The sequence below is a fragment of the Convolutriloba macropyga genome, chromosome 6 (assembly GCF_964194025.1).
Source record: "Convolutriloba macropyga chromosome 6, txConMacr16.3, whole genome shotgun sequence".
Classification (NCBI taxonomy): Eukaryota; Metazoa; Xenacoelomorpha; order Acoela; family Convolutidae; genus Convolutriloba; species Convolutriloba macropyga.
Window position 1 is genome coordinate 27,719,897 of NC_134473.1, and position 19,061 is coordinate 27,738,957.

At 34.8% G+C, this 19,061-nt stretch overlaps 1 protein-coding gene across 2 annotated transcripts in view; it reads left to right on the top strand.

Annotated features, from left to right (window-relative positions):
• The first annotated feature begins 3,861 nt into the window (after positions 1-3,861).
• LOC142341606 (uncharacterized) overlaps positions 3,862-19,061 on the top strand; it is a 60,246-nt gene continuing 45,046 nt past the window's right edge. For both annotated transcript variants that reach the window (XM_075392688.1, XM_075392690.1), the window contains exons 1-3: positions 3,862-4,036; positions 10,773-10,998; positions 11,237-11,358. In XM_075392688.1, the coding sequence (XP_075248803.1) occupies positions 3,961-4,036; positions 10,773-10,998; positions 11,237-11,358 (424 nt within the window). In that variant the 5' untranslated portion in view covers positions 3,862-3,960. The remainder of the gene's footprint in view (positions 4,037-10,772; positions 10,999-11,236; positions 11,359-19,061) is intronic.

The following is a 19,061-nucleotide window of genomic DNA, read 5'->3' on the forward strand; positions in this document are numbered from 1 at the left end:
CTTATATAAGAACTGTTGAACATGAAACATATCTGTTGTTGGATCCTGAAATTATCAAAGCGAGTTGTCCACGAAATTCTGGTCACCTTGATAAGACAATTACCTGATATAAGTTCCATTTTGTAACTGACTTTCTACGCCCACTATTGCTCTTTTACATTTGGTCAAAATGGTCAAATGTTTGGTCTAAATGAAACGACACTTTACTTAATGCTGATAAAACCTGATAAGGTTGAGTACCCTTAGGCACAAGAAAAACGTTCAGAGAGAGAGAGAGAGAGAGAGAGAGAGACAGATAGAGAGAGAAAGAGGCTTACGAGGCTGAGGAATAGTGTTTCATCAGTGGAAATTGAGAGAAAGAGAAAACGCCAAGTGGAGCAGTTGGTTCTTAGCGAGAGAAGAATTGTAACAATTGAGTGAGTTCTTTGTGAAAGAGCAAAATTTCGTAAGTTTCTGTGAGTGAGACTGCAAAGTGGTTGGAGATTGTTCGTTGAGAAGATAAAAAGTTTCTTGCCAGGAGCTCAGCTACTGGGAGGCAGAACTATTTATAATTATTTGGGTTAGGAAGTAAATTATCTGATTTGTGGATGCTTGCGGATAGTGATTGAATTGGTTTGATTTACTGTGCACCGTTCATCAGTTTAAATAGAAAATTTCCTTTTGATTTTTGAAATTACTCAATTTTCTATCTCTGGCTATAACATTAATTGTTGCTGGTATTATATATTTTGATTATTATTTAATTATCCAGAGTGAAGTGTTCAAGCAGCCGAGAGAGCAACTTTTTTGGGGACGAAACAGTGCACTCCCTACAACAAGAGGAACCACCAAACAAATTCTCTGGAATTTTGGGCGCTAGCCAGTCCCCAGCTAGAAGCCTTCTAGCGGCAAAAATACAAAATTCTTCAATTGTTTGACTGGTTTTTCTTTCCTCGAAGCTGGCTGGGGAGTTAATCAAAAAGATTGGCAGAATAGAAGATTTTTTTACTTCATTTTGAAACTATCCTACTTCAATTCTCAAATACTCGGTTAGTGCAGTCCAGCACCTGGCTCCCAGATGAGCGAAAGAACGCTTTGTTGTTTCTTGTGCTTTTAGGAAGACGAATTAATGGTCAACAAATTTTTTTGGACAAACAGTCGAATATTGAAAAACTCTTCAGTTCAGCATAGCTAGCGCTAAGTTTCGATCAAACTGTTGATTATGACAGTTATGCTCTAGACTCTGCGAACTGTCACAAATTTTCGATGTTTTGCATGTTTTTTGTATAAAACATATACACCGTGAGGAAGGCTATAAAGAATCCTTTATTTGAAGAGAGCAGGTACTTTTAAATTTTTTTTATTTATTGTACGAACAAATATCAATGTAATGCTCTATAACAAAAGCTAGGTACTTCAGTTCTCGAGATTTTAAGTGAATATTGACAGTCCATATTGGAAATTTTGCAATATTTGGAGAAATACTTTTCGGACGTGAAAATCAGCACTTTCAAAAGAAATTGCTTCTCTTTTCCAATTGCTTATTTTCTTTTTAATCTGAACAGTAAATGATAAAAAGAATTAAAAAAAGTTTATGAAAAAGTGTTGGACAAAGGTCATTTTCCAGCACTTCTGACAAACAGTAAATTTTTAACTAGAAACTTAATGTCCAGATACTAGTTCGGGCTTGTCTCTTCTGGGCAGCGCAAATTTGCTTCAGTTTTTAAGTAGCGTTCATTTCATATATGAAAACATGTGTTCTTATTTACCTTTATGGAATATAATTACGTTCTCCTAGCCATTAGCTATTTGGCCATTAGCTATCAGAAAACGTAAATTTTATCGAATAACAATAAAAAGTTACATCTGATTACTTAATTATGCACGAATATGTACAGCGACAACGCCTATGTGAAATTTGCAAAGGAAAGATAGCAAGTGTACTCCAAAGTTTTTAACTGTTGTTGACGGACCTCTACTGAGCAGCTCAAGTATCAGTTTTGCTATTTTTTTCATTTGTACGGCAATGAGTTGCTGTGGAATATGGCGTTGGTTATTTTAATAAATCACTCCTTCATTTTTTAGTGACATTAGGATCAAAACTCGCGAAAATGGAACTGGTTTCTCAAATTTTTTCATTGACCCCAAAAGACAAGGTAACTGAAAAGTCAAATCGTTTTCAGAGAAGTTTTTGAAGTTCAGTTAAAGCGTTTTCGAAAGCCAGCTCGAAATTGTGAAGAATAGTCTCGAAGATCAAAGAAAATAGTTTTAAGACAAAATACAGAATAAACAACAATTTTGCTGTCATGTTTGCTTCTTCTTGGCTACACTTTTTGATTTTCAGGAAAAGCTCTTGGACTGTGGTCTGCGGACCATGTCTCGATTCGTGTGTTGAATATAAAATTACTCATATTTTGACAACCTTTCAATGAATTTTAGATAAAATGTAATTCAGTCTCAATGTTCTGCAAACATTTTAATGAAAATAACAGCAACTTAACTGAATTCATCTCAAGGAAATTAATTCAATTGAGTTATATATTGTGTTTGTTTTGTTAAAAATCATTTATTTATTTATTTATCTATGCAAGAACTGTTAACATTTTAGGTCCATTTTTCCCCTTTCTTAATAAACCTTTCAGCTAATGTTTTGATGTGGTTAAAATCAACATTTTGTACCAATTTTTGCATTTTAGGGTAAATGTCAATCAGTAACCGGGTCAAATATGTTTGAAGTAGTTCTCTCCAATCTCAAAAAAAACTGAACAGTACGTTTTGCTTGAAAAAAGCTTGAAAATTGTTGGATGTTTTGTTTCATGAGATTTGATTCTGCAGTTTTCTTTTAGCGAAAATGCTTCTGTGCCGACAGTATTTTAATGAATTTAGATTTTGATGTAATTACAATGTTTTAAAAATTGGATCATTGCCTTAATTGTTCTATTTCTTCATGGACCAAAGTATGCTAGGCAAATGTCTTTCATGGAAAGTTTTTTCTTGTGAAAGCTAAAACTACTGACCATATTTTTGATTGATTAGGAAACCATTTTTTTCTGAATTGAGCTCTGTGGATTCAAAAAATTAGCGTTTAGCTGCTTTGTCTGAAATATTTGAATGATTAAAAAGCTGCCGATTCGGATATTTCTCATTACGTTTTATTTGGAGAAAACGAGTTATTTTTTATTAAGCTTTCGGGATAATATTAGAATTATGGAATAATATTTCGAAAATCGGAGCGTTTCGTAAATTAATATGACAAAGCTTCCTTTTCTAAATACCGATCCGCAAATTTTCTGATGGTTTTGTTTTTCTTTAAGTTTGTTTGTTTTTAATTCATCCCCCAAAAGCCGAAAGAGCTCATTGTTCAAGTTTTCTTTCTGGTACTCTTTGGGCTGCTGTTTTATGGGTGTTAAATTCGACTCAATTATGTGGTTGACAAAAAATGTAAATAAATATTTGAATCAATTTAGCTAATTCAGTCTTTAATTGACCGAGCTCTCTAAATTTGTAAGTAACCCATGACAATTCGCTTCTCTTTGAAGTTTGATTGAGGGAATTTTTTTAATGATGACTGCTGATGACACAAATTTTTCTTTTGATAGGACTTTTAAATCACTTTATCTATTCTGGCTCAGTTGCTGCATCTTAATACTGCGGTCAAGAAGCGAAATCTACTTTTCAGTTGCTCCAAGAATATGCACTGCAGGTTGTTTATTTTAATGGTACGTTTGATGGTGTTTGCGGCATGTTTTTCATTGATCACCTCTGATTGTCGCGAGGCGGTGAACTTTCAAGTCAAAAACGTTAAGCTAGACTTTTAGAATTGCCCCTACTCTTTCTCGGCTCTCGGGAACATGACTTTGTACAGAACTGTGATCCATGTTGCACTCATTGGTGGTTTCAGATTACATGAATAGCTTTACGGAATTTGAAGGATAATTTTTTATTATGGAGCTCTGAGGGTGGTCGCCCGATTATGCAGAAATGACGCAAGCATCGACATCACCTGGAGTGCTGTTGATCTTTGCATTGGCCTGGCTGGAACAAGTGTACACATTAGGTTAGACTTGTTCGATCACTGAAAAAAATTCTGAATTCACTTTTTTTTAACCAAATCATAATTGTCCAATTAACGAGTGTCTCAATTATAACTCCCTTTTGTGTGCGTGTGTTCAGTGTATGTTTATATATGAATCAAATTATGCACAAATTGTCGCACTGATGCAATCCGATTGTTCTCATCTTCTTTCTTAATGGGTTTCAATTTTTCTCGTTACAGAGACAGGTAATGCTTGATTTACGTTGAGCATCCATGACTGGTTTTCATTGCTACGTAATCGCTGTGCTCAAAATTTACCTCAGCTGATCAAAATCCTGATATTGATGCATGGTTATAAGCACTAAATTTAACTCACGTTAAGGTATTGAATATTTTTTGGATTAGGATAAGGATTCGGTTTAGCGTTTATCCATAATAAGACACTTAGTTTAATTCCAACGTGTACCTAATTTTCGCACGTAAAACTGATTTCGGAATTTTGAGAGTTTTCCATAAAAAGTCAACTTTCTGAAAGATAATAATATTGCACCGAAAACATTTAACGGGTTTTTTTTTATCTCAGTCGGTGTCTGGGGTAGGTCCGCTGTGTTGTGTTGTATTGATCATATGTATTTGGTAGCTCGGGTTTTATCGGTTAATCGCAAATTTTTATGGCGCTCGCAAGATGAATGATATTCGATTTTACGTTTCTTTATCTGTTTGAGCATTTTATTAATTGCTCTCGAACGAAGTTAGAAGCAGTTATTTTTAACGTGTCGGCCATTATTTTAAAATTGCCATGTGAACCAATTTTTTCTGAGTGAGAGGAGTTTTTTAATCATATTCTGCGTTCAGTGGATGATTATTCCAATTGGCCCAGTTTTTTTGTTTGTAACTTGCGTTTTTGTGGAAATATTTCTTAGGCGTTGCTGTATTAGTCTGTAAACCTCTGAAATTCATAATGTCTTTTAGAGCCTAACAATGCTTTTCAATTGTAAAATGGGCACATTTCTCAATTTTTTGATTATTTTGAATTTTTTTATTGATTTCATTTTTAAGCGGACTCATTTTCAATATTTAGTGAATATGTCATTTTCATTTTGATTATTCATTTCTAACAGAGGTTTTTTCGATTTATAAAATTACACACATGCTAATCGGATTTTGGTAGTTTTCTCAGTTTTTTGTTTGTTTTTTGGATATAATTACTAGTCTTTTTTATTTCCCTCTAGGGATATTAGTTTTGTTTTGTTCAAAATTTAATTTTTTGCGTCGAGACGCTAAAAATAGCTAAAAAGTTTTTCATATCTGCATTTTTATAAATTTTTGACATTTCAAAATTTTTAGAGAGGAAATCTTGCGAATGTTTTGCATTTTTAATCTGTACAGGAGGATGCTATGTACTTTTTCTATGCTTCAAATGCTAAATAGAGAAATTCATTGGTTTTACTTCCTTCCTTAAATTTAATCTACAACTTCAAAAATTGTGGATGTCTTTAAATGTTTTTCACCATGTGCCCATGTTCTCCACGCTAGCATGTATCATTCTAACGTTCTCCTAAGGCCTATAGTTTTATTTGATGTTTTTTCGGTTGTTTAAAAAGTGTGTGATTTTAGTCTGTTTCTTAGATTTAAAAAATTTTGTCGCATTTTCTTCATTTGATATAATGCAGCACTGAAAATTTGCTGGAATTCCGTCTAAAAGTTTACTGATTTTGCTCCCAAAAATTTACCAGAGGTCCGCGTTTTTTGCACTCAATAAACTTCCAAGCTACACCCCTAAATTAAATTGCCTCCCCCCCTCCCACCACGCCTGTCGTTGGAGAGCAATTCATCCGACGTTAGTCGGTTTATGCTTCTTTATAGTAATTGCCACTTATACAACTTTATCATCAGATGACACAAAAACCAATTCTTGAAGCACATGAGTGCCTACTGCATCTGAATTAGTTGGATATGCCATCCGGTTGTTTTAGAATAATAACAAATTATCGGTTATGGCTTCAGAAGTAATTAAGAACCAACCAAATTTATCCTTGAAACATATTTAGGAAATATATTATAAAAAGGGGGTCGAGGTTTTTTCTGCGGGAAACAATTACCTGGAAACGATCAAGGCCGAATGGGCATGTCACATTCTATTTGATAATTGACTCATATTTTTAATTGCTCTTGAACGAAGTTCATAGCAATTATTGTAAACGTGTGTGTCTTTTTTATGCAAATTTTTCGCTTGACATTTTTGCGCTTTTCTCCTAGAACATTCTTTGACTTCTCAAGTGACTTTTTTTACGATCATTTTTGAGTGATCTCTATTGCTCTCTCCGAAGTAAAGATTGTTGCTAATATATAATCGGTTGCAGTTTGGGGAAAAAAGTGACTCATTGCGCAGTGCTCAGTGCGGTAGGCTGTGGATCGGTAGGTTAAAGGTTCGAAGCCCTTAAATTGCCTCGCCTGTCGTTCAAGAGCAATTCTTCTGACATTTGTCGGTTTATGTTTCTTGTTGTTAATTAGTTCGTATTAAAAACGTTAAAAAAACAATTTCGTGATAGATGATTTGTGCGTTCAAATATGAGCGGTGTACCTACAGTAACAATTAAGATCTGCATTTTGTCAGGAAACATTTGCAACGAATCTATATGCGTAGAATTTTGCATAGAATATTGATTGGCACAAGATATGGGAAATTTCTATACAGAAAACTTAATAAACTGCCTCTTGCTTCAGACCATTCCAAGTGAAGACATTTTTTGCCATTTTTTAAATGGCCAGCACAGTTAATTGAAGCGAAGGTATAAATAGGGATTGTTCGCCGCTTTTCAAAACCATTAGCCATTTTCTTTCTGGCAGAAACGAAATAGTAGAAATGTCAATTGGTTGAAGAAATCCATTCGTCAGGTGGCGCCGCCTCTTGGACAGGTTATTTGACATTTCTCTGCATTATTGGGAAATCTATAGGTGTCTGAATATCAAACAATAATGACACTAATGATTCCAACATCTAGATAGTAGTGCGGATAATTTTTCGTAAATGGGAAGTAGCTCGTTTTATAACTTTTTTTTGTGATTGATGGTTTTAGCTATGATGTTTATTTGGTAAAATAAGCCAAAGTCAGAAGAAGAATACAGTGGTAGCTACGGCAGTAGCTAATTATTTGTTTGTTTATATTCGTTTTTTAGCAAATAAGTAAATGTGTTTCTGCGTAATCGCAGCGGAGCAGCTGTAGGCTTTCAGTCTGCAGTGTATTAACAGTAGCCTGTTCTCAGCTGTGCTTTTTCAATTATTCCCCACATCTCAGACTGTTAATTTGGTGAGCATGAATGCTCTTCTTTTGGTCACTATGGCCACTTTTTTTTGCGTCTGAGACTTTCACACAATTCAAAGATTTCGATCTATTTTGGGTTGCTGTCTTAGATCTTCACACATTTTGATTTTTGTAGTGGTCAAATTTGTAGTGGTGGTTTTGATCCCGCCAAAGAAGGAAGCGGAGCCCAAAAGTGGGTGGTTTGTGACGTAAAATTGTTTCATTCTAGTTCTAAAGTTGTACGAACAAAATGGATAGTGGGTTTTTGCTCATGTGCGGCAATTTGACTTGATTTTACTGTTTAATAGCCGCCATCAGCCTCTCAACGGCTATTATTTAGGCGCTCTTGGTTTTTACGACTCGAAGAGGAGTATTGGTTTTCTTAAGGTTTTTTAACCGGAAGTACTATTTCAGACGGCGTTTTGACCTAAAAGCGAAAGAGAAAAATTGCCGTGTGAACCAATTTTTTCTGAGCGAGATTTTTTTGATCATGCGCTTTGAGTGTTTTTTTGACAGAATGCCGCATATAGATAACCATTTTTAGCCGTTTTGTCGTCCAATTGGCCGTTTTTTTGCTCTATGAATTAGTTTTTTGTAGAAATCATTTTTAATAGAAGCTGTATTAATAAGTGAACCTCTGCAATCGATACCACAGTGTTTTTGTTTAATAATGAGTTTTAAATTCTAAATGAGCACACATTTCCCAAATTTTTAAAATTCATTCTAGGCTTTTTTTAGTTTAGTTTCATTTTGAATCTTAGCGGACTTTTTTTCACAAATCAGTGCCTATGCCAATTTACCTTTGCCTCTTTATAACTTGAGTTATTTTGTTTTATAGAATTGTACACATGCTTAAGCGATTTTGGCAGTTTTCGTTTTTTTTCTTTGGCTTTCATTAAAATGCCTCTTTATAACGTTAGGTATTTTTGTTTTAAAGTACTGTACACATGCTTAAACGTTTTTGGCAGTTTTTATGTTCATTTCTTTTTTGTTTGTTCTATGCCATTAATTACAAGAAAATTTTTTTTTTCTGAATTGTCAGGGATCCTGATTTTTTTCTAATAATTGAATGATTTTGTGGCGTTCAGTATTTGAAAATCTGTCTTTTTTAAGTGCAATTTTGTTGCTAATTTTTTTTATTGTTCCCAATGTTTAATTTATATTTCTACATTTTGATCTATACAGGAGGATAGCTATATGCTAAATTTAGTGCTAAATAAGGAAATGTAATTGTCTTTCTACATTTTTTAGTTTGGTTTTTATATGTAAAAAATCAAAAAATAGTGCCGTTTTTTTGTGTGTTAGCTTCTGTCCTTATCCGCATTCTAGCATGTATCAGTCCATCATTTTACTGAGACCTAAAGTTCTAATTAGCTCTGCTTTTATTATTTGTTATAAATCGATTTTAGCCCTTTTAGATTTTTGTGTGCAAATGATTTCGCTGGAAATAGAGCGGAACTAAGTTTGCTTGAAATTCAGTTTAAAAATTTTGACTGATAGTTTTTTTACGAATATTATTGGGGCCGTAGTTTTGATTTTAAACGTTTAATTGGCCTTTGAATTGTGTTCTGTTTCCTTTGTCTTTTTGTTGATTAATTTCAGCTCTTTTGCTAATTTTTTCAACTATTTTGCTAATTTTTAGTCCTTTGTGCGATTATTGGCCCATTGTATTGTTTTATTGTATTATTGGTAATCAAATTAAAGCCTCATGCGTGTAGTTTGTGAGATTACTTTCGTTTGTATGTGTACTTGTACTACATGAAAAACAAATTATTGAATTTTTCTAATTTTTCTTGTAATTTTTGTTGTTTTCTTCTTTGCCTTAAGACTGTGCATTCTCTGCATTGATGCGTTCTGGAAAGAGATAAAAGCTACTTGAACAGCCAGTTCGTTCTGTTAATACAACTTTGAGTCGTTGACGGAACTCTTCCGGCTTTCCGGATTTCTTCCGGTGTTTCAACTGAATGGATTTTAAATACTTTCACGCATTGAATTACGCAAAATAGTGAATGTTCAAAGAGCAAAATCGAGAGAAACGGTATAAACCTTCAAAGCCCGGTCATTAAGTCATGGTGCCTTAGGTTATCAGAGTTCTCTAAAGCGATTACTAGCTGGCATCAGCATTATGCTTGTTTGCATTCAGTTTAGAAGCTGAATTAAATGTCACTTTAGAATCTAACCAAATATGCAGAATTTACACACATCAAATAAGAACACTGACGCTTTTTCAATTTCTAAATTTCTCAAAAATTATGTCAATTTATATCTCTTATTAATAGCCGCCCTCATCTTCTCAGCCGGCTATTATAGCGCTCCTATTTTTTTTACTTCGTCGAATAAAAAAATGTTTCGCTTTACCTCATTTTGCCGCTTTTTCAACATTTTGCGTGATATCTTTTTGACTTCTCTAGGCTAGTTTCTCTCTTCTCTCATTCTGCTAAAAGTGATTTTGAATATCAGTTGCTCAGCAAAGCAATTCAAAATGAACAGAGTCAGTATAAAAATTGAAGTCAGAAACAGAAACGGGATAAACCCATAAAGCCCAGTTTTAGATGCCCGCTATTTGAACGTCGTTCCTATAAGTCTTAGTTAACATCTCTAATGCTTATTGGTTACGATAGCAGCCCCTGTAGCCTCTCTCTCAAAAACAGAAGTATGTTCAACTACGAAATACCATCAAAATAAATCGGACTTAAAAAATGTTTTTGTACAAAAATCTTTTTTTTTCAATATCTTCTGTTCTTTCAATCCCAATCATGCTTATTGGAATCGACGGCGGCTATTTTCCGGCAATCTGCCGGGTATGTTTTTTTCTGTTGCAATCCCAATGTGCGTCAAGCGGGTCAGCGGTGGCTATTGTCCGGCAATTTGCCGCCTATGTTTTTTCTAGGTTTTTGATGTTTTTAATTGCTCCCGAATGAGAAGCAACTATTGTAAAGTCTCGTAAAAAGTAAGCTGAATTGTTTGTTAACAGCGGACTACTTAGGTTTAACAGTAGAATCAAAAAGCTTTTTTATTATTATTTTTGGATATTTTGAATTTTTAAGTAATATTTCAATAACAGTTGCCATATTTTGGGGCAATATTCAGGTAAAGCCATTTCTCTGAAGAATGTAACACAATGATTTCGATCTCAGCTAATTTGCTTGTCTGAATCATGGTTGGGTAGAAACTAATTTTTTTATACCGGACTGTTTTATTCACAACGATTTAGATTTACAACGATTTACTACGTTTAGAGCTGACAGAAAAAAGAAGGGGAGATTTACCGGTCCGGTAAATTTGGTGACATTTTAATCAAACAAATCTTCTCAGTGATCAAAGATTGCTGTTTAAAGTAATTGTGGAAAAGTAATAAAAGTCAAGCATCTTCATTCTATCGCATCATAAGCATATATCGCTAACCTATTTCAAATCATCTCTGTTCTCGCTAACATTCGACTCCTTTCCAGGCACTAAATACGGCTGCGTTTCTTCCCAATCGGGAATTGTTACACTAACTAACCTGTGTCCTCTGCCGGAGCGGGATGGAGCTGAGTTGGTGAGTGTGACCTATGGCAGCGACAAGCAGATCTTCAGACACGTCTGCCTCGACTACCCCCCGGAGCCCGAAGAGGGGGGCTGGCCACTCTGTACTAACAATTCTGCCTCCTTAGTTCAATCCCGAGTGTCTACTTTGTTAGTCTACAGTTCCTTCAAACTAAAATCAGCTCTAATTTTCTTGGAAATGTTTAAATAATCCCTATCAAGTATTTTTTGATTGGTAATGCAAGTAATGAATCAAGTAATACAAGCGTCGCAATGATGCCATTCAATCTTTTATTCGCCTAAGAGCAGATATGTGTACTCGAATTCGAAAATTTTCGAGAAAATCATTGATTATTATTCCAAGTTCTTATGTTCTTTGTCCTTATAGGTGCAATTTCAAACCTACCTGTTCTTTCCGTGTGAGCGATGTGATCAAAGATGAAGAACTCAACTGTAATACTGGACCCTACATGTACTTTGAGGTGCAGTTTGAGTGCTACGAATACAAAAGTTAGTCAAAGAAGGTGTTATAACCTGTTCGCGGTTTCATGTCTCGAACAGTTTTTATTTCGTTTCATTTCTCGGCTGTGTTCAAGAATACTCTATTCCATAAATTGAAAACTATTTTTGTGATTTTATTAGCAGCTGCGCTGGGGTGAATGTTAATCTCAACAACGAAAAATTATTGCGGTAGGATACTTTGTAGGAAAATATGTGCTCTACAAATGGCAGCTGGCGAAAATTTATTCTTGCATTATCGAGAGCAGTATCTTTATCTTCTAGCTGGTAGTTATCAGAGCCACCCTGATGATCATAAAACAATCTCCTCAACCTGTTTTTGTCACATGAGACCGACACTAAATGATACTTATACGGACCGTGTGAAACAACACACAAACAATAAATAAACAACAATAATCTCGCAGATTACAAAAATGCGCACAAAAAGTATCCACCGACACACGGTCCATACTCAGTGGAACAAAGACAGCAAGCACTTAGACTTTCCTCCGCCAAAGATAGCAGAAGAATTCAGCACGAAGTGCACGTATCCGATTGGCACAATTGAACTGGATACTGCCCCTGCTAAACTCTTGCTTGAGTAGGATTTGTAACAATGCTGATAACCGCTATCCCAAATGTGAAGTAGCACTACATGACGGAAACCGCATTTTCAACTTCAGCACGAAAACCAGGGATCTCAAAGTGATTGACCTGTGGGAAAGATCAGTAGAGGTAGCCAACTGGCTGGACTTAATACCGTTAGTCCAACACTACCACACTGCCGAGAATAATCCGCCTTCCTTGCCCCTTTCACCCGATGTTGACGATGTCCCTCCTGGTCTCCCTAACCCGGGGACCGCTTGTCATTCACCATGGCGTAGATGAAGAAAGGTTGCCGCACCAGAAGCAAGTTGTGGATAGGAAGTACTATTTACCGGAAGTAGTATTCGTTCAGACAGCATTTTGACCCAAAAGCGAAAATGGATAAAAATTGCCGTGTGAACTAATGGCTTCTGAGTTAGAGAAGTTTTTCATCATGCGCTGCATAGAGTAAATGACTTGACTTTGAAAAATTATTTTTGAAGCTGAAATGTTATGTAAACCTCTGAAACTAACATCAGTGTTTTTGAGAGCGTATTAACGCGTTTTTAAGTTCACGATTTCCTCATATTTTATATTTCTTGATTAATTTTGCTTTCATTTTCTTCTTTTTGGACTTTCGAGAGGACTATTTTTCGAAAATCAGTTTTGGGCGACGTCCTTTTGGTAGTTCGGGCTTTGAATGCCTTGTTATAATGTGAAGACTTTTTGTCTTAACAAAATCTTTCTCATGATAATCCGATGTCGGCAGTTTGTCTTTTTCTGAGGTATGTTTGTATTTTGTTTCAATTACTAGACGAGTTCTCTTTTGCATACTCTGAGATTTGAAATTCGTTTAATTATTAATTGTCTAATTTTTAACGTTAAGTTGTTGAAAATCAGTAACAAAAATTAATATGAGTAATTTTAAAATTTTTTTGACTTTTGTAAATTATTGTTGTCTCGAATCTAAAATCTGGTTTCAGATATTTTATCTGTAAATGAGGATGGGTATTTGAGTTTTCTATGCCTTAATTGCTAAATTAATGAATGTATGTGTTTTTTACTTCATTTTATTTGTTTGCTTTCTAATGTTTTAACTCTCAAAAATCAGGTAGTAGTGTTTTTATGTTTCTATAATGTCTCCATATTCTCCAAATTCTGGCAGGTATCACTCTATCGCTCGACTAAGACCTATAGTTTTATTTTATTCGATCTGCTTTTATCAGCTGTTAAAAATTCATGATTTTTCTTAGTTTCTGCAATTGATTTCATAAATGAGCTCGAAAAATGCTGGAATTGGTTTAGAAATTATAAGAGTGTTGTTCTCTGCTATTATTCATAAGTCCTCGGTTTTGGGTTTAAACGATTTTTTGCCTTTGGAATATTCTGTTTCTTCTGTCTGTTTGTTGTTTAATTTAATTTTTGCGGTAGTTCGAACTCAGTTTGTCTGAAATATGCAACAAGAGCTAAGTATATCTTTTTGTCTAAGTACATTATTTGCATTGACTCCAGAACAAAAATTTTCAGTCCTAATTTTTATTACTTTCTTTTTTTCAAAAATTCAATTTAGTTTCTTAGATTTTCATCTACCTTATGCTTTCACCGTGTGTTTTTTGGGTTGCACAGTTGTTTGCAAAAGTCTTTGATTTAAGACGAGTATCTTGGGTTACTTCATTACAGTTCTTAGCGCTTGTTTTTTGAGCCAACAGTATTTGACCAATCTAAAAAATTCTTGCCATCTTTCAAGGTTACCAAATGTGCTTATTGATTAAATTTGCGGTAGTTTCTGATTTCAATGATTTTTCTGTCAAAATTACGTTTCTGTTATGAATCTTATCGGTTTTTGTTTTTTTAGTAAATGATCAGGTAATTTTGTAACTTTTAACTTGTTCTATTGCTGTCGATGCTCAAATGTTTCTCGAACTAACAGCGGTGTAATTCCAACATTACAAAATCAGTTCTTCTAAGGTAAAGAGTTAATGTTTTAAGATTACAGGTTTTGGTGTCAGTTGCATTTACGGTTTTGTTTATAAAGTACCGAAGATTCAAGTTGCTTCGGAATTTTTCCGGCTATAACTCTAAAATTGACCTGTCTTGACTTTAATTATATAAAGAGATGAGGTCAGTTGTGTGTCACTCTAACTGAAGCTTTTTTAGAAGCAGCAGTAAGTTAAACAGAATCTCAATCAAAATATAACATGTCCGCGATTAATAAAGTTTGTTTGGTTTTTCTTTTACTATCTTTTTGAGACGGCATATCTACGAAGTTGTTGCGGCTGTTTTCTGGCAATCTGCCAGCTAATTTTCAGTTTACAGAATTTCTTCAGTTCAAAGAAGTTGAATTGTATTTGGGCACTGTCTTACGACTGGCGGAGCTTCTTTTTTTGTGCTGTAACTTTGTTGGAGTGTATGAAAGAGGAAGTGAAATCCGCGAAAACGATGTTCAGGGTGAAATTGCTGATGAATCCCGAAGAGCAGAGGTAAGAGAGAGCTCTGTTTATGTCGCTTTTGAGAAAGAGAGAGCGAGAAAGTGGGCGCGAAAAATTTTCTGATTGAAGGAAATGTTCTTGATCACGTGCGGCTTCTTCAAAGCAGCTTTTTAAGTTTTGAATCGCAAATTTTCCAGTCAAAGGCTTCTCAATTTTTTCAACTGGTAATAGTGCGTTTGGAAGCATTTATGACCCCCTGGGCTAACTTTAGTTTTTGATATGCAATTTTCAGCTGTTTTATAAAGTTTTGCTGTACTTTAAGCTTTTTTTTAGCAGTTTTCATATTGATTTTTTTTATAGCTATACTACGGTGCTCTTGGTTTTTTTTTGTTTGGTCATCTTACTTTCTTTTCTTGTTTTACCTTTGTTCACACAGCAAAGCTGAAAAGGTCGCATTTTCTGAATGACTCCTCCGCTCACTAACGCCGTTTGCGCACGTGACTTTATTTCTAACTCTCTAGCAATGGCTTTAAGATCATTTGCGTGATTAGGTTTTGATCCTACGTGACTAACCTCACCCAATAAAAAGACTTTTGCACTTTAAAATTTTGGTTTAATTTGAATTAGTTTAATGTTAGAGGAGCTCATATGTGCAGTAAAGGTCACAAATAAAAAGGCTTCCGCGGAATGAATTTTAACAAGATTTATTAATTTATCGCTGTATGTTTTACCTAGCTTTTTGAGCGGCGTCGCTTTTTTCAATTTAGATGTGTTTGTTTCTAACTCTACTACACGGCACGCAAGTCTTCTTTCGCAGCTATTCTGGCAATCTGCCAGCTAATTGTTTTTTAGTTTTCAAAATTTCTACAGTTCAAGAATTTGAATTATATTCGGGCACTGTCTTACGACTCGAAGAGGACTAATGGCAGAGCTTTTTTGTTCGGTAACTTTGTTGGAGTGTATGAAAGAGGAAGTGAAATGCGTGAAAAAGATGTTTAGAGTGAAATTGCTGATGAAACCCGAAGAGCAGAGGTAAGAGAGAGGTTGTCTCTTCATGTCGCTTTTGAGAAAGAGTGAGAAAATGGCCGCGAAAAATTTTCTGATTGAAGGAAATGTTCTTGATCACGTGCGGCTTCTTCAAAGCAGCTTTTTAAGTTTTGAATCAAATTTTCTAGTCAAAGGCTTCTCAATTATTTTAACTAGTAATAGTGCGTTTGGAAGCATTTATGAACCCCTGGACAAATATTAATTTTTGATATGCAATTTTCAGCTGTTTTTTAAATAAAGTTTTGCTGTACTTTAAGCTTTTTTTAGCAGTTTTTATATTGAATTTTTTTACAGCTGCGAAGCTGTAAGCTGAGGGAAGCTATACTACGGTGCTCTTGGTTTTTTGTTTGGTCATCTTACTCATTTTTTGTTTTACCTTTGTTAACACTGCAAAGCTGAAAAAGTCGCATTTTCTGATTGACTTCCACCGCTCACTAACGGCGTTTGCGCGCGTGACGTCATTTCTCACTCTCTAGCAACGGCTTTTAGATCATTTGCGTGACTAGGTTTTGATCCTACGTGACTTACCTCACCCAATAAAATGACTTTTGCACTTTAAAACTTTAGGTTAAAATGAAGTAGTTTAAGGTTAGAGGAGCTCATGTGTGCTGTGAAGGTCACAAATAAAAAGGCTTCCGCGGAATGAATTTTAACAAGCTTTATTAATTTATCGCTGTATATTTTTACCTAGTTTTTTGAGCGGCGTCGCTTTTTTCAGTTTAGATGTGTCTGTTTCTAACTCTAATACACGGCACGCAAGTCTTCTTTTGCAGCTATTCTGGCAATCTGCCAGCTAATTGTTTTTTTAGTTTTCAAAATTTCTACAGTTCAAGAATTTGAATTATATTCGGGCACTGTCTTACGACTCGAAGAGGACTAATGGCAGAGCTTTTTTTGTTCGGTAACTTTGTTGGAGTGTATGAAAGAGGAAGTGAAATGCATGAAAACGATGTTTAGAGTGAAATTGCTGATGAAACCCGAAGAGCAGAGGTAAGAGAGAAGTTGTCTCTTCATGTCGCTTTTGAGAAAGAGAGTGAGAAAATGGGCGCGAAAAATTTTCTGATTGAAGGAAATGTTCTTGATCACGTGCGGCTTCTTCAAAGCAGCTTTTTAAGTTTTGAATCAAATTTTCTAGTCAAAGGCTTCTCAATTATTTTAACTAGTAATAGTGCGTTTGGAAGCATTTATGACCCCCTGGACAAATATTAATTTTTGATATGCAATTTTCAGCTGTTTTTTAAATAAAGTTTTGCTGTACTTTAAGCTTTTTTTAGCAGTTTTTATATTGAATTTTATTATAGCTGCTTTGTTTGGTCATCTTACTCATTTTTTGTTTCACCTTTGTTAACACAGCAAAGCTGAAAAAGTCGCATTTTCTGAATGACTTCCACCGCTCACTAACGGCGCTTGCCTGCGTGAAGTCATTTCTCACTCTCTAGCAACGGCTTTTAGATCATTTGCGTGATTAGGTTTTGATCCTACGTGACTTACCTCACTAAATGACTTACCCCAATAAAATGACTTTTGCACTTTAAAACTTTAGGTTAAATTGAATTAGTTTAAGGTTAGGGGAGCTCCTATGTGCTGTAAAGGTCACAAATAAAACGGCTTCCGCGGTATGAATTTTAACAAGCTTTATTAAATTACCGCTGAATGTTTTTTTACATGGTTTTTTGTATGGCGTCGATTTTCAATTTAGATCTGTATCTGTTTTACGGCACTCGAGTCTATTTCACAGCTATTCCGGCAATCTGCCGACTTTGTTATAGCTATTGGGGGTTTGGTTAAATTCAGTTGTTCGAGCAGTTTTTTTGTCATTTTGTTTGATAATAATGTCTTCTTCGTTAAAGAAATTTAAGTCAGTGGGATCAATTCTTGTCAGTTTAAGCTTTTGGCCTATTTCTTATTTTTGTGCTTTTCGCTGTAGTTTTTGCTGATGATTTTTTAAATAATGGGTTTTCTGTAGGTGTTATTATTATAGTGACACTTGAAAGCTATGCATGGCTCTTTTCACTGAAATAAATTATACACATTTCTTTTTTTTTGCATTATTGTAATTTTCTAAGTTTTGCATTATTCGTTTGTGCTTGTATATTTTTGGGTAGGTAACAGATCCAACAGAAGATGGAACAAAATTTATTTGCTGAACTATGGCTGCAAAACATTTGGAAGTCAAACACTGAAATAAATTTTTTAGTGTGTTTGTTTGTTGCAATTGTTACCTGTTGGTTAGTACTTCTCTGCCAATTTTTGGCTGCTTGACTGATTTATGAGAAGATTCTTTAAAGTTTTTCTACGAATCAGATTTGAAAATCGCATTTATGCATTTTGTATGATTTTTTATAGGGAATGTTTTCTGATTTTGTCCTTAGTCGTCTTCTCGGTTTTTGTATTGATGAACCGACCTTGTTTGACAGCGGCAATTTCACTTTTCACTGTTTTTTTTTTCTTGTTTTTTTCATCTGACAGTTTTTTATCAAATGGCTTTAAAAGTAGTCTCCAAAGTCATTCTTCTGTCAATTTTTCTGATTGAGTTAATTTTTCTGATTAAGTTCTCCCTCTCACTGACGACTTTTGCGCGCTTGATGTCAATTCACAATCTCTCGAGCAAAATTTTGGGTCATTTGCGTGATTAGATCATACGTGGCTTACCTCAATCAATAAAATTTTGACTTTTGCATTTGAAACTGAAGTTTAATTTTAATTTGAATTAGTTTAAGGTCAAACCAACTCATCTGTGTAATAAAGGTCCCTATTACAATGAATTCTAGGGTGTGAATTTTATCAAGCCTTATTAATTTATCGCTGAATAAATATACATAATTTTTTTGAGCGGCGTCGATAACTTTTCCATCTTTTATCTGTATGTTTCTATTATTCGGCAGGCAAGTCTATTCTTTCGCAGCTATTGCGGCAATCTGCCGGATATGTTTAAACGAAAGGGAAGAGTAGAATAGTTTTGAGACCTTAAGTTTCTTCTCATTTGTTTCAGTGGCTTTAAAGTATGTGGTGACAAACAAATTTGGTCTGTATTGATAAAATCATGTAAACAATTAAAGTAAGAAAAATTTTGCAGCGTATAAAGTCGGTCGACTTCAGCACCTTTACTTATCTTGTTCTTATTCTTGTTTTTTGTGTGATCGTTTGTGTCTTTTCGTGACTCTAGAAACGGGATAATCTAGTAAAGTCCTAGGAAATTAGTCACTCAGCAGTTATCTAAGATCCTTACTAGTCTCTAAGTAACCACCGCATACCGTCCTGAACTCTGCTATCACCCTCCACCACCAATATTTACTTCATAGGCGTGAATTTACTGTGTAAAGGGCTATTTTAAGTGACTTGAACCCTTCGCATTTACTCCGTCGCGCTCCATCCCTGATACAGTCAGGCTAGTCTGTCAAAAAATACCAACGCCAGCCCCATGCAAGTCGTTTGAGACCAATTCTTCTGATTCTAGTCGGCTATGTTTGTGGCATATAGGCTCGAGTTGTGCAAAATTGGATTATTGAACACAGACATTTATTTTCAGAAGAACGAAAACTTAACCAAAATTTATGGCTCTGTTCAATTTTTCAGCATTATTTGAAGTAAATCGCATGCCCAATGCATTTTTTCTTTCTTGATTGTGGTTCGCATAAGGTAATTTGACTA